This window comes from Pleurodeles waltl, chromosome 1_2 (genome assembly GCF_031143425.1).
Source record: "Pleurodeles waltl isolate 20211129_DDA chromosome 1_2, aPleWal1.hap1.20221129, whole genome shotgun sequence".
In the NCBI taxonomy this organism is placed as follows: domain Eukaryota; kingdom Metazoa; phylum Chordata; class Amphibia; order Caudata; family Salamandridae; genus Pleurodeles; species Pleurodeles waltl.
This window is the reverse complement of record NC_090437.1, coordinates 1,348,386,746-1,348,409,016: the sequence shown is the minus strand read 5'-3', so window position 1 is coordinate 1,348,409,016 and position 22,271 is coordinate 1,348,386,746. Positions and strand designations below refer to the sequence as shown.

The 22,271-nt window shown below is 47.0% G+C and overlaps 1 protein-coding gene across 2 annotated transcripts in view; it reads right to left on the bottom strand.

The window, feature by feature from the left end:
* Positions 1-22,271, bottom strand: part of INTS10 (integrator complex subunit 10) — a 309,261-nt gene that overhangs the window by 75,743 nt on the left and 211,247 nt on the right. For both annotated transcript variants that reach the window (XM_069205745.1, XM_069205746.1), the window contains exon 14: positions 14,329-14,408. In XM_069205745.1, the coding sequence (XP_069061846.1) occupies positions 14,329-14,408 (80 nt within the window). The remainder of the gene's footprint in view (positions 1-14,328; positions 14,409-22,271) is intronic.

The following is a 22,271-nucleotide window of genomic DNA, read 5'->3' as shown; positions in this document are numbered from 1 at the left end:
TGGAGTTCAACACCCATCGGCCCCATGGTGTCACTGAATGCCCTAGAGGCAAAAGCAGGGCCCTGGTCCGATAGGAATGCTGCAACCGCCTATGTACTGATAAAGACCAGCAAGTCTTTAATAACAGTTTGAGAGTCAGCCGACCGCTGTGGCCATACCTACAGAAATCTAGAACAAGACTCAACAGTGACTAATGGTACCAGTACACACACTGCAGTGGCCTATTGGACATTAAAAGGGATGTCTGCGGTGGGCGTTTGATGTTGAAGCCCTTTGTTTCCTGGCAAATGTCACAGCAAAGGACATATTGCTTGGTCTGTCTGTATAGACCCGGCTACCAGAAGCGTTTATGTAAAAGTGATACTGTGGCCGCTACACCAGCATGAACAGATGTGACAATGTCATGTACTGCTTTTTTTTAGATGTAATCTCTGGTCTTGGATGGGGATCCCTTGATCTCCCACCCCAGGAACTGTCGCAACAGCGACATCCTGTGCATTGATATGGTAGGAATATTTTGCAGGGTATGCCTTTGGAAATGGCTTGCCCTCAGCTGATGCTTTCACGGCAGCCTGAATCTCACTATCCAATCTTGTATCAGACCGAGTCTCTACAGCAACAGAAGCTGTACCTACTACGGATTTGGTGGCTGTATTAGTCAAAGTGTTTCCTACAACATATACTCCTACACGTCGATGGCCCAGTGTATGAACAACATGGGCATCTAATAGCGTATCCTTTAGATCAGCCACCCTCCCCCACGGAGATATGTGTTTTATGGTGTTCCCCTTTGAGTCTCTGAACCTGTTCAACCACCAATGATTGAAATACTCATTGTAGGACTGGACACAGTAGTACCAATCACACACAATCAGTGTGAGCTGTTCTGGATCCGTATTTTCTAGTGCCAATATAAGAGCTTTAAGTTCAGCCAACTGTGCTATGCAGTGCGTGTACATATGTTGAGGGTGGAATACACCATCCTTCATCACTCTGTTCACAGCTGCACAAGCAGCTAAGTATTGATGTTTTGTACCTTCAGCTAGTTGTGCTGAACCATCAGTGTAAATGACAGTTTGGTATCTGAGAAGTGGAAAGATGTCAGTAGGTGTGGGGTATTCCTGTTTGTACTGGATAAATTCTTGTGTTTGAAGTTTTGGGTCAAAAAAGTAGTCAACATCAGTAGCAGTCAGGGAGGTTGTCCACTGAATCCAACGTGGATCTAATGCTTTAGCGCTAGGAACGCTTGCTTTGGTAACTGCCTCTGAGGCTGGTACCGGCTAACAACAATAATGTGTTTCCCTTCGGCTAGTGGCCTCTCCTTTGTGACAGCCATCTGTACGGCAGTCAGAATCTTTTCTGTGGGTGCAAAACATTGTTCAGCATTTGAGTACTAATCTGATTTGTAGGCTATGGAAACCGTGTCACCCTCTTTGAAAGTGACATAGGTAAACCCAATGGTATGCACCATTATTCTGATGCCCAAGTTTGTTTTACTGTTACAGGTGTGTAAGTGTTTTGCTTCTAGCAGTTCTTGCTGCAACCCTCTAAGGATGCAGGTGTGTTCAACTGTCCAATGGAAAAATCTGGATGTGTTAAATCATAGAGATGTTTTATGTGTTGTGCATAGTCAGGAATGCAAGTTCTGAAAAAGTTAAAGAAAGAGTAATGACAGCAGTTTCTTAATGATATTTGGTGGTTGAAGTTGAGCCCATTTCTCTAAAACATGCAGGGCCAGGCTCTTGCCTTCATCTGATAGCTCGTATCCCAGTAACAATACCCTGAGAAAGGCTATTATAGTTTTGTTAAAAATGAAATTGTAGCACAAGGCAGCGTATGCTAAGACGATCCGATCGACTCTGGCAAGATGAATGTTGAGCTCGTGTTCTGTGAGATAGATGTCATCCACATAGGACAACGCCTCAGGATCAATTCCATGCAATATTGATGTTACACAGGCAGCACTTGGGGAAACAACAAAGCGTTTTTGTGAGCCAAGTGAGAATGCACTCAAGGTCCTGATTTTCATACGCTACGTTTTGGCAGGAAAAAAGTTGGAAATATCCAAGATTGTTTTGTATTTCTTACGCACTATGTTCCTAATTAGTGCATTGCTGTGTGCATTTTGTATCTCGTATGTGTGTGTATAATTGTTTAAGTGTGTATAATCTAAGACTATTCTATATGAATGGTCAGGTTTTGCAACGGGGAATAATGGGTTATTCATTACAGAGACACAGGGATTTATTATTCACTGGTACTCGAGGTGAGTGAGGATCTCCCTCACTGGGGCTTTGGCCTCATGTTTGACTGGATATTGGTATTGAGGCTGGGTTGTAGACCTTATAGGTATTACATGAAAGGGGGAATCCTTATCCCACCCTAAGTGGTTGCTGTACAGCCTGGGCGCCTGCACCAAAGCCCAGTCAAGAGCATAGACTTCCTTTACCTCATCCGGAACAAGATTTGAGAAAGAAGGCAAAATGGCATCTTTTCCAAGTGGGAGCTTGCAGACCTACTGTAGGAGCCTGGCCTGGCTTATAGTGGGTACCCTATGGTACTTACACCCTGTGCCAGGTCCAGTTATCCCTTACTAGTAGAATAGAGGTGTTTCTAGCAGCTTAGGCTGATAGAAGGTAGCTATGGCAAAGCAGCTTAGGCTGAACTAGGAGACATGCAAAGCTCCTACTATACCACTTATATCATATGCACAATATCACAAGAAAACACAATACTCAGAGTTACTAAAGATAAAGGTACTTTATTTTAGTGACAATATGCCAAAAGTATCTCAGAGGATACCCTCACTTAGGAGGCAAGTAATATACACAAATTATATGTACACAAACCCAAAACAGGTAAGTAACAGTAAGAAAAGTAGTGTGAACAATGTAGAATCACAATAGGTAAACATAGGTCTAGGGGCAACACAAACCATATACTCCAAAAGTGGAATGCGAATCACAAATGGACCCCAGACCTATGGAAGGTTGTAGAGGGTCACTGGAACTGTGAGAAAACAGTAAGGGTGTCCAAGATACCCCACCTAAGACCCTGAAAAGTAGGAGTAAAGTTACCCTACTACCCCAGAAAGACAGTATAGTTGAGATAGGGGATTCTGCAAGAACCACAACCACCAGCAAAACACCGAAGACGGATTCCTGGACCTGAGGACCTGTAAAGGAAGGGGACCAAGTCCAAGAGTCACGCAAGTGCCCACGGGGGCAGGAGCCCACTAAACCCCAGATGAAGGTGCAAAAGGGCTGCCTCCGGGTGGAAGAAGCCAAATATTCTGCAACAACAGAAGGTGCCAGGAACTTCTCCTTTGGTCAGAAGATGTCCCACGGCATGCTGGAGGATGCAGAAGTGTTCCCACGCGGAAATACTGCAAACCAGCCTTGCTAGCTGCAAGAGTCGCGGTTGAGGATTTTGGGTGCTGCTGAAGACCAGGATGTCACCCCTTGGAGGAGGAGATAGAGGGGGCGCTCAGCAACTCAGAGAGCCCCCGCAGAAGCAGGCAGCACCCGCAGAAGTACCGGAACAGGCACTTGGAAGATCTGAGGACAGCGGTAAACTCAGAGTCACAAAGGAGGGTCCCATGACGTCGGAGTCCAACTCGGCGAGTTGGGCAATGCAGGACGGAGTGCTGGGGACCCAGGCTAGCCTGTGCACAAAGGAAGCCTTGGAAAAGTGCACAGAAGCCGGAACAGCTGCAAATCATGCAGTATACAGGATTACTGTCTGGCGTGGGGAGGCAAGGACTTATCTCCACCAAATTTGGACAGAAGGGCCACAGGACTGTGGGAGACACTTGGACCCAGCTCTTGTGTTCCAGGGACCACGCTCGTCAGGATGAGAGTGGACCCAGAGGACCGGTGATGCAGAAGATTGGTGCCTGCGTTAGCAGGGGGAAGATTCCGTCGACCCACAGGAGATTTCCTCTTGGCTTCCAGTGCAGGATGAAGGCAGACAGTCCTCAGAGCATGCACAACCAGGAAACAGTCGAGAAAGCCGGCAGGATGAGGCGCTACAATGTTGCTGGTAGTTGTCTTGCTACTTTGTTGCGGTTTTGCAGGCGTCCTGGAGCAGTCAGCGGTCGATCCTTGGCAGAAGTCGAAGAGGGAAGTGCAGAGGAACTCTGGTGAGCTCTTGCATTTGTTATCTGTGGAATAGCCCAGAGGAGAGACCCTAAATAGCCAAAAAAGGAGGCTTGGCTACTGAAAGAGTTAAGCACCTATCAGGAGGGGTCTCTGACGTCACCTGCTGGCACTGGCCACTCAGAGCTTTCCATTGTGCCCCAACACCTATGAATCCAAGATGGCAGAGGTCTGGGACACACTGGAGGAGCTCTGCGTAACTCCCCTGGGAGGTACTGGTCAGGGGAGTGGTCACTCCCCTTTCCTTTGTCCAGTTTCGCCCCAGGGCTGGGGGGATTCCTGAACTGGTGTAGACTGGCTTATGCAGAGATGGGCACCAAAGCATTTCCAGAGGCTGGGGGAGGCTACTCCTCCCCAGCCCTTCACACCTATTTCTATAGGGAGAGGATGTTACACCCTCTCTCAGAGGAAATCCCTTGTTCTGCCTTCCTGGGACCAGGCTGGCCAGTCCCTGGTGGGGGGCACAAACCTGACTGAGGGGTTGGCAGCAGCAGCAGCTGCAGTGGAAACCCCAGAAATGGTATTGGGGTGAAAATTCCATGATCCTAGACATGTTACATGGCTATGTTCGGAGTTACCATTGTGACGCTACATATAGGTAGCGACCTATTTGTAGTGCACGTGTGTAATGGTGTCCCCGCACTCACAAAGTCCGGGGAATTTGCCCTGAACAATGTGGGGGCACCTTGGCTAGTGCCAGGGTGCCCACACACTAAGTAACTTGGCACCTAATCTTCACCAAGTGAGGGTTAGACATATAGGTGACTTATAAGTTACTTATGTGCAGTGAAAATGGCTGTGAAATAATGTGGATGTTAATTCACTCAGGCTGAAGTGGCAGTCCTGTGTAAGAATTGTCTGAGCTCCCTATGGGTGGCAAAAAAAATGCTGCAGCCCATAGGGATCTCCTGGAACCCCAATACCCTGGGTACCTAGGTACCATATACAAGGGAATTATAAGGTTGTTTCAGTGTGCCAATGAGAATTGGTAAAATTAGTCACTTGTCTGCAGTGACAATTTTAAAAAGCAGAGAGCATAAACACTGAGGTTCTTGTTAGCAGAGCCTCAGTGATACAGTTAGGCACCACACAGGGAACACATATAGGCCACAACTTCTGAGCACTGGGGTCCTGGCTAGCAGGATCCCAGTGACACATAACAAACACACAGACAACATAGGGTCTTCACTATGAGCACTGGGCCCTGGCTAGCAGGATCCCAGTGAGACAGTAAAAACAACCTGACATATACTCACAAACAGGCCAAAAGTGGGGGTAACAAGGCTAGAAAGAAGCTACCTTCCTACATCTACTCATGTGGCCAGTCTTTTTCTGCCAATAGGATACCACAATTAAGTTCTTTCCAAAAATTATGCTAATAGTGTGCTCCATGTCTCCCTCAATTTGGATATTTAAATCATAAACCCTGTCGGGTTGGAAGACGTGCAAGTCCGCAGTCTCAACTAAAATAAAGTTGTTAGTTGCTGTTGCATCCAGATGATCGTTCAGACACTGGTGACAAATCTTGACCTCTGCTGCGCTGTCTAACAGTGTCACTGCCCACGTCTTGTTCCTCAACAACGTCCTCAATGTTGCTGGCATGTTTTGCAGTCACAGCAGCCACCTTCTTTTTAAATTGGGGCTTCTGTTAGGGAGACTTGTCCTCTTTCTTCTCTGAGGAATGGTGTGGATCTTTATTCTGCTTCACGTAGTCAGTGCATTGTTCTGACCGACACGCTCTTTTACTTCATTTATCCGGCGTGTTCTGAAAGGAACAAGAGGGCCGTGTATCAGTATATCTATCAGAAGTCTTTAAAGTTTCTCTACTTTTGAGATTATATCTCCTTTCGGAGCTCCCAGATGCGGAGTCTGCTCTCTGACTTCGTCTGTCTTTATTTTGTTTGTTTATCCCAGTGTTTTCTGGAACCCTCTTGTGCTTGTTTAGTACCGCCCATGGGGTGGTACTCAGACTATCAAGTTTTTTAGGCTTGGCTCCCAAATTATCCCGTCCTATACTAGTACAGGGTTCGGAAATAATTTTTGATAGTTGACGCTCCTGTTCCAACTGTGGAGTCTCCCGGAGCCGCTGGCGTATAGCCAATGCGAGCACTTCCCCTTCAAAGTAACCAAGCATTACTGAGAAGACTGCGTCGAAGTTGTGCATCAGTTTCAACCCCAAATCCAGGGCTGGTGTTCATTCTAAATTTGTTCCAACACTTCTGGCAAATTGCAAGTGTCTGGGTACCAGGCGTGGTAGTGTAATTTGTGTAAATTGCAACAAAGACTGTACCCCATGGGGTGCAGCCATCCAGTGAGGGAACCATTCCAAATGTCAAGCACATTGTGAGAATTCTAGGTTTATCTTGGGAGTCCCGTTTGGGGAAACACTGCTTCTAGCTGGTTCGTTTTTTGTGCTTTCCAGAACGGAATTATAGGAGGTTAGATCTCTAGGTACTATTTCAAAGTAAGGCAATAAATGAGGAACACACACTCAAAGACTTACTCCAGGCCAATAGGTTTTTATATAGAAAAAAACTATTTTCTTGGTTTATTTTAAGAACCACAGGTTCAAGATTTACAAGTAATACCTCAAATGAAAGATATTTTACTCAGGTATTGTAGGAACTTTGAATAAGCACAATATCATGTACAGTTTTGACATAAATGGCAATAAGCTATTTTAAAAGTGGACACAGTGCAAAAATCAACAGTTCCTGGGGGAGGTAAGTAAATGTTAAGTTCACAGGTAAGTAAAACACTTACAGGGTTCAAAGCTGGGTCCAAGATAGCCCACCGTTAGGGGTTCAAGGCAACCCCAAGGTTACCACACCAGCAGCTCAGGGCAAGTCAGGTGCAGAGGTCAAAGAGGTGCCCAAAACACATAGGCTTCAATGGAGAACAGGGGTGCCCCGGTTCCAGTCTGCCAGCAGATAAGTACCGATGTCCTCTGGGGGCAGACCAGGGGGGTTTTGTAGGCCAATGGGGGGGGGCTGGAGGGGGGACAAGCAGGCACAGAAAGTACACCCTCAGCATCACAGGGGCGGCCGGGTGCAGAGTGCAAACAGGTGTCGGGTTTTGTATTGAAAGCAATGGGGAGACCCGGGGGTCTCTTCAACAATGCAGGCAGGCACGGGGGGGCTCCTCAGGGTAGCCACCACCTGGGCTAGGCAGGGGGTCGCTCCGCACTGGAGATCGGTTCCTTCAGGTCCTGGGGTGTGTGGGTGCAGTGTTGGTTCCAGGCGTCGGGTCCCTTGTTACAGGCAGTCGTGGTCAGGGGGAGGCCAGGCAATTAAGACTGGTATATTCACAGAGCTATCAGAGTCACGTTCTACTAATCGATTCACGTCATTCTTTTTGGAGATGGATTTTCATGGTGACACCAAGAATCTATGTGTTGGTTAATGTACCCATTAATATTATATCAAAAGTGTGTGTTCTTATTTAATGGCTCTTGGATTCCAGAATTTCAAAATATGAGATGAAACTAAAATCCAGCCCTGAGGAAGTCTAAAGACGAAACACGTGTTGGCTGTGAGGTCGGCTTAAAGAACTTGGATTGGTTGATCTATTTTGGATTTCTACTTGAACTTTAGACATCGTTAAGGATCATTGGTAACAATTGAGGCTGAAATTTAATGGACTCTGGAATCGGATGGAACAACCTTGATATTTTTATTTTACCCATAAGGAGATGGACTGATGGAATTGGACATTGATTCAGTATAATTTTGATATGAAAGGAGTTCTTTGAATGTGAGAAAGGTTTTTAAATTAGTTACTTAAAATACAAGAATCTAGGATTATTTGACATACTTATATGATTGAATTGTTATTGTTCAAATAGGTGATTGAATTTGTATGTGTAGAATGGTATGATGTACTAACAAATGAGTGGCTTTTGTTGCAGGCAACTTACTTTAGGACAACGGGTGCCTCAGCGTATATACAGATTTCAGTGTAGCCATTATGGTGCTGTGGAGCTTGTGTTTGACAGACTCCCAGACCATATACTCTTATGGCTACCCTGCACTTACAATGTCTAAGGCTTTGCTTAGACACTGTAGGGGCATAGTGCTCATGCACATATGCCCTCACCCGTTGTATAGTGCACCCTGCCTTAGGGCTGTAAGGCCTCCTAGAGGGGTGACTTACCTATGCCACAGGCAGTGTGAGGTTGGCATGGCACCCTGAGGGGAGTGCCATGTCGACTTAGTCATTTTCTCCCCACCAGCACACACACAAGCTGTGAAGCAGTGTGCATGTGCTGAGTGAGGGGTCCCTAGAGTGGCATAAGACATGCTGCAGCCCTTAGAAACCTTCCCTGGCATCAGGGGCCTTGGTACCAGGGGTACCAGTTACAAGGGACTTGCCTGAGTGCCAGGGTGTGCCAATTGTGGAAACAAAGGTACAGTTTAGGGAAAGAACACTGGTGCTGGGGCCTGGTTAGCAGGATCTCAGCACACTTTCAAATCATAACTTAGCATCAGCAAAGGCAAAAAGTCAGGGGGTAACCATGCCAAGGAGGCATTTCCTTACAGGAATCTTCTCACATTCCGCGGTCACCTTGCCCATGACAGAATGTACTGTCTGTGGGTTAATCCCAGTAACAGCCAACTGGTGTCCAGCTGGTGCCGCCGATGCTGGGGTATTGATCAATGTTCGCATTATGAACTGACTGAGTCGTCTGCATAGTGCTAATAGCTCATTATAAATGTTGCACAGATCAGCTGCCTACATGTTTTGTACAACAAGATGTGGTGTGTACCTGGCAAACATGGCCCATGTTGGTCCATCATGACCTAAGGGACCTAATCTCACAGGTTGTATTACATGTGGTAGGGCGCCATTGAACCAGTTTTGATGTTCTTGATAAGAAAACGGTATTTCAAGATACTGGTAAGCTTGGTGCCGTGGTGGTACGTTCGCTATTTCATATGTATGAAATGCGCATGTTTTATTGTCTTCCTTAGGAAAGGTAACCCAGGAATGGAATGTTTCTGTTTGGTAACCTTCATGAGCTTCCACTAGAAATATGACATCCCACCCTCATCCCTTAAGCCCTGGGCTATCAGATGTTTGGTTATTGCGTTTCCGGCATTGTCTGCTATGTCTATGGCATTAGCCATGTTGAATATTGGGAATATAGAAGGAACACAATATGTGGACATTCCTTTTTAAAGTTCAAGCCTGAACAACCTACAGCCCAGAGAGGTGCCCCCTATTTAGCTGAGGAGGATTACCCCTAAGACCACGGACGTCTCCGTATGATGGTACTTAGGGTACCTGCTGTGCGTGAGACAGAGATACTCGGGATATTTGTACATCAGTGACAGCGTTGGTGGCGCCATGTCGTAGTTGGACTCGCTCCTTAACTAGACGGTTTAGGGGTGACAGCACTTCTGATTGTAGGCGACTGAGTCACTCCTACAAGTTGCAACTGTCCACCCAACCATCCCGGCTCACAAGAAGCACCTCACAAAAAACCCAAACGTTAAACAGTAATTTCTGGCAGCCTTACGTGTGAACTCTTGATTGTGACTTCTCAGGGGAGTCGTGGTGGAAAGAAAGTTACTGTTTTCTCTCGTTAGCAGTAAGTCTCAGACACACATAGGCAATGAAGCAGATGCAGCAGCGTTTTCTATATATTCATTGAAAGGATTGCAAAAATGCATGAATTGCAACAATTAGGATAATGAGCAATAATAAAAGCAAAATTGAGAAGATTAGAGTTGTGGAAAACGCCCAAAATATTGCAATAAACATAGGATATGCAATTCCTAGCATAGAAAGCCTAGTTTTTACACTAACGAGAGCTAGGTGTGATAATCCTAATCTGCCAGTAACATGTCCAAGAGAAGCGCCCTCCAACCCTCGTAACCTTGGAATGAGGTCTCCATGGAGACACAAAGACTGAGTTCTGCAGCAAGGTGACGTGTAGCCTCGATGTTATCTGGAATGAACCCATCTAATGACCTTGTCCGTGTGAGATGTATTTATACGGCTCATGTAGGATCCCTGACACAGCTATTTACCTAAACAACTGATAATGTAGCGGACGTGTGTCGGCAATTATATAAACAATCCCCAACAAGTGCGCACAATGTTCCTGTCAAATGTAACAGTGAAAGGAACATGACGACAATACCTACGTATATCACTGATGACACTGATCATGACACCTTGTCAGAATGGCACTGATAACGAAAAGCTAAACATTTCTTATTAAATGTAAAAAGCTGTAAGGTGCTAAAAGAAATAATGAAATAAGATTTTTCACATGTTCAAATTTTTCTTTTACATTTTATATGCACTAAGGTGCTGGAGCTTCTCTCAGGAAGGTTCTAAAGGGTGGTGTCGTCTGATTGGTGGACTCTGATGTTTGGTCCTTTTTCTTAACATGACTCTGATAGAGTGTTAAACTGAGAGGACTAAGGGTCTTTAGGTTTAAACCTATGTTATTACTACTTGGTTAAATATACCGGGGGCTCCCATCTCGACGAAGGGGAATGATTCGAGCATGTGAATCTATGAAAGTTCCAATAATGGAGTAAATAAATGGTTAATAGGCAAAAACGACAACAGGCCTGCAAGCAGATGGCTAAGCTGACTCCTGTGCCCTGGGGTGGGTGGGGGGGGGGACTAAAATGGATTCACCACACCTTGGTACAGGTTTGACTGGAGCACCCGAAGACTGTTCGTCTTCATAGTCTGAGCCCTTCAACAACTCCTTCAAATTATCTGCCCTGCATTCACTAATGCTCTTGAGCGCCGGCAGGAAGAGGACAGACCTTAGTGCTTAAGATCAGGTATCCACTGTGAAGTCTCCTTCCTCTTCTAGGAGGTGGAGCTTCACTTTGCTGTGACCGCCACACTCTGGATAACAGCATGGTATCAGGTGGTGAGGCACTCACCGGTTGAGGCTCAGGGTTGATTTGGAACAGTGTCTAGGTTGTAGTCTTGCCCAGGATCTTCCTCTTTACTTGATGGGACTGGTTCAAAATATGGATCCTGTGGATCGTAGTGACAATTGTGATCAGCCAGTGCAAGTGTGAAGTGAATCCTAGGGTGAGGGTGATCGCTATGAGGAGTGTGATGGTGCAGTAATATGGCTTGGTGGTGGTGGTGAGGATTGGGACGGTTGCCTGCTGCCTACAGTTTTTTGGGATAGAAAAAACGGATGCATCAAAACTGACCATCTTTAGGGGATTTGGGTCTCCTTTCTGTTATGGTCCAGAATCTTGCCCGATGCAGATTCAATACAGATTTTTCTCTGACATTGACTGTTCTGAGAGCTCGATGCTGGTGTCGAAATGTTTTTGATGCATATTTTAGAGCCGACTTTGACGTCACAGTTCTTGAAATAGCAGAGAATTCAAGCAAGTATAGGTTTGCGGTGCCGTGCCACAACAGGCTCTTGGCAATGAGTGTGCTTTGAGACAGTGACTGGAGCAGAGCTCTTTGCATTGTCTCAGGGCACGGAGCCAGACTCGCTTGGGAGCTCAGCCTGTACTGCAGACTCTGGATGGAAGGGAGAGGATGTGGCGTAACGGCCAGAGCGGCTGACTTTGGAGCTGGGGAACCAGGTTCGAGTCTTGGCATCAGCTCAACATCCTGTGATTCTGGGCAAATCACCTAGGGCCTGAATGGGATCTTGGCGGACAAGTTACTCAGTCATAACGGTGACAGATATCCCGTTCACCGAAATATAAATCCCACGGGATATAATGGGATTTACATTTCGGTGGACGGGATATCCGTCACTATTGTGATGGAGTAACTTGTCAAAGATCTCAATCAGGCTCTGAACCTCCCCATGCCTACAATTCAGCACCTTGAGACCCTCCCGGGTGATGTGTCGCGCTCCATGAATCCTTGATTGATCGGATGAGGCTGTGTCACTGAAGGTTGGTCCTAAGATGGTGTGTGAGGTGACAATGTCTTCGGTGCGTTCCGAATCCTGGGTGCAGATCACTGGGCCCCTTGAAAACTGTTCTTCCTCGTAGTTAGAGCCTAATGAGGAAAGGGCTTCGGGTTTCAAATCTGGGTGAGTCCCCAGATTCAGGATTGATCTTCCTTTTTCGTGTAAGATCCCTTTTTAGTGAATACTCTTTTTATTCTTAAAGGCTTGACAAGATGAACAGCTTAATTGCTAACGATCCAGAGATAAGCAAAGATCGGAAACCTGGTGACGGTCCAATCACAGATAGTTAAGATGCACTTGGCACAAACTTGCAAAGGCATGTTTCCATAACCCACCTCCTAAAAATCACTGATACAACCAGGGCCCAAAAGAAACACAAGTCCTGCTCGGCTGTAGCAGTTATTTTCCGGTTGTACCTGGAGATCAGGTCTTCATTGTAGCTAAACTATCCTGGAGCTCGAAGAATACTTCTGAACCTGAAAAAAAGGAATCTCAGGTGGGGGTCTCTGACCTGATGTGTTGTGGGTTTTGGGGAGGAATCACAAGTTACCCCAAAAACTGTACTTCTAAGAAAAACTTGTGATTGCCGTGGACTAGTGAAAAAGATCCACAGAATACAACCTTTGATTGTCGTTGACTTCACACCGGAACCCATCTGAACTGAATAGACTCTGGGCTTTCAAAAACAACTGTTTGAATTTGCAAGGTCTTCAGAAGGCTATCTGCATCATTAGCACGGCTCCTTGTTGCTGCATCCCCCATTCACATCTGCTCCCTTCCCACACTCTCTCTTTATGCCGTCAGGAGCAAGCACTAGACTAGAGTTTGGAAGATGCCCTGCCACGGAAGGAGGGGAGGTTAAGATGCTCGGAGTGATAAGGAACAGGTCCCAGTCAAGGAGTGCAAGAACAAGCTCACTGCATGAAGGTGAGCGGTCCTGAAGCCACATGTACCTTGAAGCCTGGCTGCCCACTGCTGAACGAAACCTGCTGTACTTGTGGTAACATCCATCCAAGGACATCAAATAGTACATATGGTGCACACAGAAGAAACACAGAACAAAGTAACTTGTGTGGGGAGCTAGTAAATGTGCTAGCAGATGTGTGAGATCTAGGAGTAAATTCTTCTTGTCCATGGTGAATTCACAGTGTCACTGTCAAATTGACACTGCCAGGGGGAAGATGCACCCGGCCCCAGGGGAAAGATGCACCCGGGCAGGGGAGGAATCAGGCAGCCCCAGGGGAGAAATCAGGCAGCCCCAGGGAGCATTCAAAGATTCACGCAGCCAGGGAGGGATTCACAGAGCCAGGGAGAGAGTCACAGGGCCCGGGAGAGAGTCACACACGGGGCCTGGGAGAGAGTCACACACGGGGCCTGGGAGAGAGTCACACACGGGGCCTGGGAGAGAGTCACACACGGGCCTGGGAGAGAGTCACACACGGGGCCTGGGAGAGAGTCACACACGGGGCCCGGGAGAGAGTCACACACGGGGCCTGGGAGAGAGTCACACACGGGGCCTGGGAGAGAGTCACACACGGGGCCTTGGAGAGAGTCACACACGGGGCCTTGGAGAGAGTCACACACGGGGCCTGGGAGAGAGTCACACACGGGGCCTGGGAGAGAGTCACACACGGGGCCTTGGAGAGAGTCACACACAGGGCCTTGGAGAGAGTCACACACGGGGCCTGGGAGAGAGTCACACACGGGGCCTGGGAGAGAGTCACACACAGGGCCTTGGAGAGAGTCACACACAGGGCCTTGGAAAGAGTCACAGGGCCTTGGAAAGAGTCACAGGGCCTTGGAAAGAGTCACAGGGCCTTGGGAAGCGTTCACAGGGCCTGGGAAGCGTTCACAGTGCCAGACAATGTTATTAAGACGATACAATAAAAAGCGAGCTATAGGATACACGACTACCATATGAATGTGTCCATGGACGGGCATATTAAAGTACCTTGCTACATTGCACCTTGTCAGAGTTATAAAACCAACAGAAATAAGGTAAATTGCCTAGTGTGCAGCACTGGCCACATAATGCTCACTACTTGAGGTAAAAGAAAAGCTTTAAAAATGAAATGCATTTCTAATGCTTAGAGACTGCAGTATATACTTGTGGTCACAGGCACAACAGGCAGCAATATCTCACACTTAAATGTGAACAGTGGATTTTCACTTCAATGTTATATGAAAAAATAGCTCCCTTTCATGAGGCACTGCTAATATCTGTCGAAAGGTCACGTCTGTCACACTCACCTTAAAACACGACAGCATTAACTGTAGGCAGTATGGCATGATGGCTTTATTGGTGCACGGCAACAGCTTCAGATCAGAACCTGAAATTGAGACCATTACAGTCAATCATAAGGCAACAAATACACAAAAGCAAAATCTGTCTTCTGGAGGAGTAAAAGGTGTCCAGCTCTAGAGGTGAACCAAAGAGAAGGATGTGGCGTTCCCATCCTGTGGCGCTCACAAAAGAGACGCTGCCACGGCTAGACCTAGTGCCAGGTACTGGGGACAGTACTAGAGGACAGGATGACCATGAGAAGATGGAAAACATTCCCTAAGTCCAGTGTCCACTGCATGACGAACTGGGACCTGGAGAATGCACAACACTGGATCAATGGCTCAGTAGCCATGTGTAGGAAAGATGATTATATATATCACAACTAGATAGATCCTGCATAGGGTCCTAGTGTTTCCCTTCCTAGTGGACAGGGACTTGCTCTAGCAATCCCAAAGTGCTCTTTTAGGGGGTAGTGTGGTCGAGCAGCCGTAGGCTTATCAGAGAGGACTGCGAGACATTTGCAAATACACACACAATCAATAAATAAGGCACATGACTCAAGGAGATTTGCACCAATGTACAAAAAATAACAAGTATCTTTATATGGTTAGGCACCAGAGTCAATACGATCAGGTAAGCATGTTTTGCAAGACAATGATATTTTTGGAAGCTGCAATGTTATCCTTTGGAGCAAAAAACAGGAAACCGATACAATACAGCCACATTCAGGACCAATCTCCTGGACTTAAGGTGAGTACTGTGCAAGGGTTGAGGCCCTTTATTACATATAAGCTAACCCAAAGGTAGGGACTAGGTATTCCACAGGGCAGGGTGCTATGTGAGTAAAAGACATGACGTGTAAGGAAATGCCTCCTTGGCATGGTTACCCCCTGACTTTTTGCCTTTGCTGATTGTAGGAAAGTACCATCTTGCCTGGCATGTTACCCCCATTTTTCACTGTATATATGTTGTTTTAGTTGTATGTGTCACTGGGACCCTGTTCACCAGGGCCCCAGTGCTCATAAGTGTGCCTGAATGTGTTACCTGTGTAGTGACTAACTGTCTCACTGAGGCTCTGCTAATCAGAACCTCAGTGGTTATGCTCTCTCATTTTTCTAAATTGTCACTAACAGGCTAGTGACCACTTTTACCAATTTACATTGGCTTACTGGAACACACTTATAATTCCCTAGTATATGGTACTGAGGTACCCAGGGTATTGGGGTTCCAGGAGATCCCTATGGGCTGCAGCATTTCTTTTGCCACCCATAGGGAGCTCTGACAATTCTTACACAGGCCTGCCACTGCAGCCTGAGTGAAATAACGTCCACGTTATTTCACAGCCATTTTACACTGCACTTAAGTAACTTATAAGTCACCTATATGTCTAACCTTTACCTGGTAAAGGTTAGGTGCAAAGTTACTTAGTGTGAGGGCATCCTGGCACTAGCCAAGGTGCCCCCCCATTGTTCAGAGCCAATTCCCTGAACTTTGTGAGTGCGGGGACACCATTACACGCGTGCACTACATATAGGTCAATACCTATATGTAGCTTCACAATGGTAACTCCGAATATGGCCATGTAACATGTCTAAGATCATGGAACTGCCCCCTCTATGCCATCCTGGCATTGTTGGCACAATTCGATGATCCCAGTGGTCTGTAGCACAGACCCTGGTACTGCCAAACTGCCTTTCCTGGGGTTTCACTGCAGCTGCTGCTGCTGCCAACCCCTCAGACAGGTTTCTGCCCTCCTGGGGTCAAGCCAGGCTTGTCCCAGGATGACAGAACAAAGGACTTCCTCTGAGAGAGGGTGTCACACCCTCTCCCTTTGGAAAATGGTGTGAAGGCAGGGGAGGAGTAGCCTCCCCCAGCCTCTGGAAATGCTTTCTTGGGCACAGATGTGCCCAATTCTGCATAAGCCAGTCTACACCGGTTCAGGGACCCCTTAGCCCCTGCTCTGGCGTGAAACTGGACAAAGGAAAGGGGAGTGACCACTCCCCTGACCTGCACCTCCCCTGGGAGGTGTCCAGAGCTCCTCCAGTGTGCTCCAGACCTCTGCCATCTTGGAAACAGAGGTGCTGCTGGCACACTGGACTGCTCTGAGTGGCCAGTGCCACCAGGTGATGTCAGAGATTCCTTGTGATAGGCTCCTTCAGGTGTTGCTAGCCTATCCTCTCTCCTAGGTAGCCAAACCCTCTTTTCTGGCTATTTAGGGTCTCTGTCTCTGGGGAAACTTGAGATAACGAATGCAAGAGCTCAGCCGAGTTCCTCTGCATCTCTCTCTTCACCTTCTGATAAGGAATCGACTGCTGACCGCGCTGGAAGCCTGCAAACCTGCAATAAAGTAGCTAAGACGACTACTGCAACTCTGTAACGCTGATCCTGCCGCCTTCTCGACTGTTTTCCTGTTTGAGCATGCTGTGGGGGTAGTCTGCCTCCTCTCTGCACCAGAAGCTCCGAAGAAATCTCCCGTGGGTCGACGGAATCTTCCCCCTGCAACCGCAGGCACCAAAAAGCTGCATTACCGGTCCCTTGGGTCTCCTCTCAGCACGACGAGCAAGGTCCCTCGAATCCAGCAACTCTGTCCAAGTGACTCCCACAGTCCAGTGACTCTTCAGTCCAAGTTTGGTGGAGGTAAGTCCTTGCCTCACCTCGCTGGGCTGCATTGCTGGGAACCGCGACTTTTGCAGCTACTCCGGCCCCTGTGCACTTCCGGCGGAAATCCTTCGTGCACAGCCAAGCCTGGGTCCACGGCACTCTAACCTGCATTGCACGACTTTCTAAGTTGGTCTCCAGCGACGTGGGACTCCTTTGTGTAACTTCGGGTGAGCACCGTTTCACGCATCCTCGTAGTGCCTGTTTCTGGCACTTCTCCGGGTGCTACCTGCTGCTAAGAGGGCTCCTTGTCTTGCTCGACGTCCCCTCTCTCTCCTGGTCCAATTTGCGACCTCCTGGTCCCTCCAGGGCCACAGCAGCGTCCAAAAACGCTAACCGCACGATTTGCAGCTAGCAAGGCTTGTTGGCGTTCTTTCGGCGGGAAAACACTTCTGCACGACTCTCCACGGCGAGAGGGATCCGTCCACCAAAGGGGAAGGCTCTAGCCCTTTTCGTTCCTGCAGAAACCTCAGCTTCTTCTGTCCAGTAGAAGCTTCTTTGCACCCACAGCTGGCATTTCCTGGGCATATGCCCATCTCCGACTTGCTTGTGACTTTTGGACTTGGTCCCCTTGTTCCACAGGTACCCTAGATTGGAAATCCACAGTTGTTGCATTGTTGCTTTGTGTCTTTCCTGCATTATTCCTCTAACACGACTTCTTTGTCCTTAGGGGAACTTTAGTGCACTTTGCACTCACTTTTCAGGGTCTTGGGGAGGGCTAATTAACTCTCACTATTTTCTAATAGTCCCAGCGACCCCCTACAAGGTCACATAGGTTTGGGGTCCATTTGTGGTTCGCATTCCACTTTTGGAGTATATGGTTTGTGTTGCCCCTATCCCTATGTGTCCCCATTGCATCCTATTGTAACTATACATTGTTTGCACTGTTTTCTAAGACTATACTGCATATTTTTGCTATTGTGTATATATATCTTGTGTATATTTCCTATCCTCTCACTGAGGGTACACTCTAAGATACTTTGGCATATTGTCATAAAAATAAAGTACCTTTATTTTTAGTATAACTGTGTATTGTGTTTTCTTATGATATTGTGCAAGTGACACTTGTGGTACTGTAGTAGCTTCACACGTCTCCTAGTTCAGCCTAAGCTGCTCTGCTAAGCTACCATTATCTATCAGCCTATGCTGCTATACACCCTATACACTAATAAGGGATAACTGGGCCTGGTGCAAGGTGTAAGTACCCCTAGGTACTCACTACAAGCCAGTCCAGCCTCCTACATTGGTTGTGCAGCGGTGGGATAAGTGCTTTGAGACTACTTACCACTCTTGTCATTGTACTTTTCATAAGAGAAAAATATACAAAACAAGGTCAGTGTATATACACATAGCCAAAAAGTTTTGCATTTCCTCTTTTCACTCTTTTCTAAGTGCTGAAAAGTACTTCTAAACTTTCAAAAAGTTCTTAAAAAGTTTAAAACGTTTTTTTCTGTCTTTCTAAAAAGTTCTGAAAACTTTTTTCTCTTTTTCTATCACTTTAACTCTCTCTAAAAATGTCTGGCACAGGCCAAAATGTTGATCTGTCCAAACTTGCATATGATCACCTTAGCTGGAAAGGAGCAAGGAGTCTCTGCATAGAGAGAGGTTTGAGTGTAGGGAAGAATCCTTCCTTGGAACTGTTACTTAACATGCTTAGAGAACAAGATAAGGCTATAGGTGCCCCATCTGTTGAAAAAGTACCTAATAGTTCCCAATCTGATTCAGGGACTCCCCCAGGAAAAGATTCAGGAAAGAAACTTCCTAGCCTGCCCATTGCTAGACAGTCTAGCATAGTTGGTAATGATGATGAGCCACACCATACAAATAGTGTTGTCTCACATCATAGCAAAAGCATTTATTCTCACCATACTGGTAGTAATGTTTCTGTTAGCCAAGCTGTTAGGGTGGCTTCTGTAAGGGACAGGTCTCCTTCTGTTCATTCCCATCATACCTCTGTATCTAGGAATGTCCCTCCCACCAACCCTGATGACAGAATGTTAGAGAGGGAACTCAATAAGTTGAGGGTGGAACAAACCAGACTGAAGCTTAAAAAGCAACAGCTGGATTTGGATAGACAGTCTTTTGAACTAGAGAAGGAAAGACAGAAGTTGGGTTTAGAAACCCATGGTGGCAGCAGCAGTATTCCCCATAGTCATCCTGCAAAAGAGCATGATTCCAGGAATCTGCACAAGATAGTTCGCCCTTATAAGGAGGGGGATGACATTAACAAGTGGTTTGCTGCACTTGAGAGGGCCTGTGTTGTACAGGATGTCCCTCAAAGGCAGTGGGCTGCTATCCTATGGCTATCATTTAGTGGGAAAGGTAGGGATACGCTCCTTACTGTTAAAGAAAATGATGCTAATAATTTCCAAGTTCTTAAGAATGCACTCCTGGATGGTTATGGCTTAACCACTGAACAATACAGGATAAAGTTCAGAGAGACCAAAAAGGAGTCTTCACAAGACTGGGTTGATTTCATTGACCATTCAGTGAAGGCCTTGGAGGGGTGGTTACATGGCAGTAAAGTTAGTGATTATGACAGCCTGTATAACTTGATCCTGAGAGAGCATATTCTTAATAATTGTGTGTCTGATTTGTTGCACCAGTACTTGGTGGACTCTGATCTGACCTCTCCCCAAGAATTGGGAAAGAAGGCAGACAAATGGGTCAGAACAAGGGTGAACAGAAAAGTTCATACAGGGGGTGACAAAGATGGCAACAAAAAGAAGGATGGTAAGCCTTCTGACAAGGGTGGGGACAAATCTAAAAATGAGTCTTCATCAGGCCCACAAAAACACTCTGGTGGGGGTGGTGGGCCCAAATCCTCTTTTAATCAGAACAAGGAAAAGAAACCATGGTGCTATTTATGTAAAATAAAAGGCCATTGGACAACAGATCCCAGTTGTCCAAAGAAAGGCACCAACGCTCCCACCACTACAACCCCTACTGCTACCCCTAGTGTCCCTACTAATAGCAGTGGTGGTGGGAGCAAACCTACTAATAGCCAATCCAAGGGAGTAGCTGGGCTCACTATTGGTAGCTTAGTTGGGGTTGGCCTTGTTAGGGAGGCCACAGAGGCTGTGTTAGTCTCTGAGGGGGCTATTGATTTAGCCACCTTAGTTGCTTGTCCCCTTAATATGGATAAGTACAAGCAGCTACCCCTAATAAATGGTGTTGAGGTTCAGGCCTACAGGGACACTGGTGCCAGTGTGACTATGGTCATAGAGAAACTGGTCCACCCTGAACAACACCTACTTGGTCACCAGTACCAAGTAACCGATGCTCACAACAACACACTTAGCCACCCCATGGCTGTTGTTAATCTCAACTGGGGGGGGGGGGGGTTACTGGTCCAAAGAAAGTTGTGGTAGCTTCAGATTTACCTGTAGACTGTCTATTAGGGAATGATTTGGAGACATCAGCTTGGTCAGATGTGGAGTTGGAGGCCCATGCAGCAATGCTGGGAATCCCAGGGCATATTTTTGCTTTGACAAGGGCTCAGGCCAAAAAGCAAAAAGGACAGGGAAGCTTGGATCCTGGAACAATGGACCAAGTGCTCCCTAAAGCTAGGGCTAGTAGAAGCAAACCACTTCCTACTATCCCTCCCTCTACAGTGGATTCTACTTCTGAGGAAGAAGAATTCCCCCCCTGTGCAGAACCTACACCAGAGGAGCTTCAAGCAGATACTGCTGAGCTTTTGGGTGAAGGGGGGCCTGCCAGGGAGGAGCTGAGTGTGGCACAGCAAACCTGTCCCACATTAGAGGGTCTCAGACAGCAAGCTGTCAAACAGGCTAATGGGGATGTCAGTGACTCTCACAGAGTTTACTGGGAGGACAACCTCTTGTACACTGAGCATTGGGATCCTAAACCTGGAGCTGCCAGGAGATTAGTGATTCCTCAGGAGTACAGAAAGTTCCTCCTAACCCTGGCACATGACATTCCCCTAGCTGGGCATCTAGGACAAATGAAAACTTGGGACAGGCTTGTTCCCCTGTTTCATTGGCCTAGAATGTCTGAGGACACAAAGGAATTTTGTAAGTCCTGTGAAACCTGTCAAGCCAGTGGCAAGACAGGTGGCACCCCAAAGGCACCCCTTATCCCACTGCCTGTGGTTGGGGTTCCCTTTGAAAGGGTAGGGGTTGACATAGTTGGCCCCCTTGACCCTCCTACTGCTTCAGGCAATAGGTTTATCTTGGTGGTAGTGGACCATGCCACAAGATACCCTGAAGCAATTCCTTTAAGGACCACTACAGCACCTGCAGTGGCAAAGGCCCTCCTGGGAATATTTTCTAGGGTGGGCTTCCCAAAGGAAGTAGTATCAGACAGGGGAAGCAATTTCATGTCTGCATACTTAAAGGCCATGTGGAAGGAGTGTGGTGTAACTTACAAGTTCACTACACCCTATCATCCACAAACAAATGGACTGGTGGAGAGATTTAATAAAACTCTCAAAGGCATGATTATGGGTCTCCCTGAAAAACTCCGCAGGAGATGGGATATCCTTCTACCATGCCTCCTTTTTGCCTACAGGGAGGTACCCCAGAAAGGAGTGGGCCTCAGCCCCTTTGAATTTCTTTTTGGACACCCTGTTAGGGGTCCACTCGCACTTGTAAAGGAGGGTTGGGAACAACCTTTAAAAGCTCCTAAGCAGGATATTGTGGATTATGTACTTGGCCTCAGATCAAGGATGGCTGAGTATATGAAAAAGGCCAGCAAAAACCTTCAGGCCAGCCAAGAGCTCCAGAAGCAATGGCATGATCAGAAGGCTGTTTTGGTTCAGTACCAACCAGGGCAGAAAGTGTGGGTCTTGGAGCCTGTGGCCCCAAGAGAACTCCAAGATAAATGGAGTGGACCCCACACAATTGTTGAAAAGAAGGGAGAAGTCACCTATTTAGTTGACTTAGGCACTGCCAGGAGTCCCCTTAGGGTGCTCCATGTCAACCGCCTGAAACCCTACTATGACAGGGCTGATCTCACCCTGCTCATGGCAACAGATGAGGGACAGGAAGAAGACAGTGATCCTCTACCTGATCTCTTCTCTTCCACAGAACAAGATGCTCTGGTGGAAGGTGTAGTTTTGGCTGATTGTCTTACTGCTGAGCAGAAGGACAATTGCATAAACCTCCTAGATCAATTCTCTGAACTCTTCTCTACTGTGCCAGGTACCACTTCTTGGTGTGAGCACACTATAGATACTGGAGACAGCTTGCCTGTCAAAAGTAAGATCTATAGGCAGCCTGACCATGTCAGG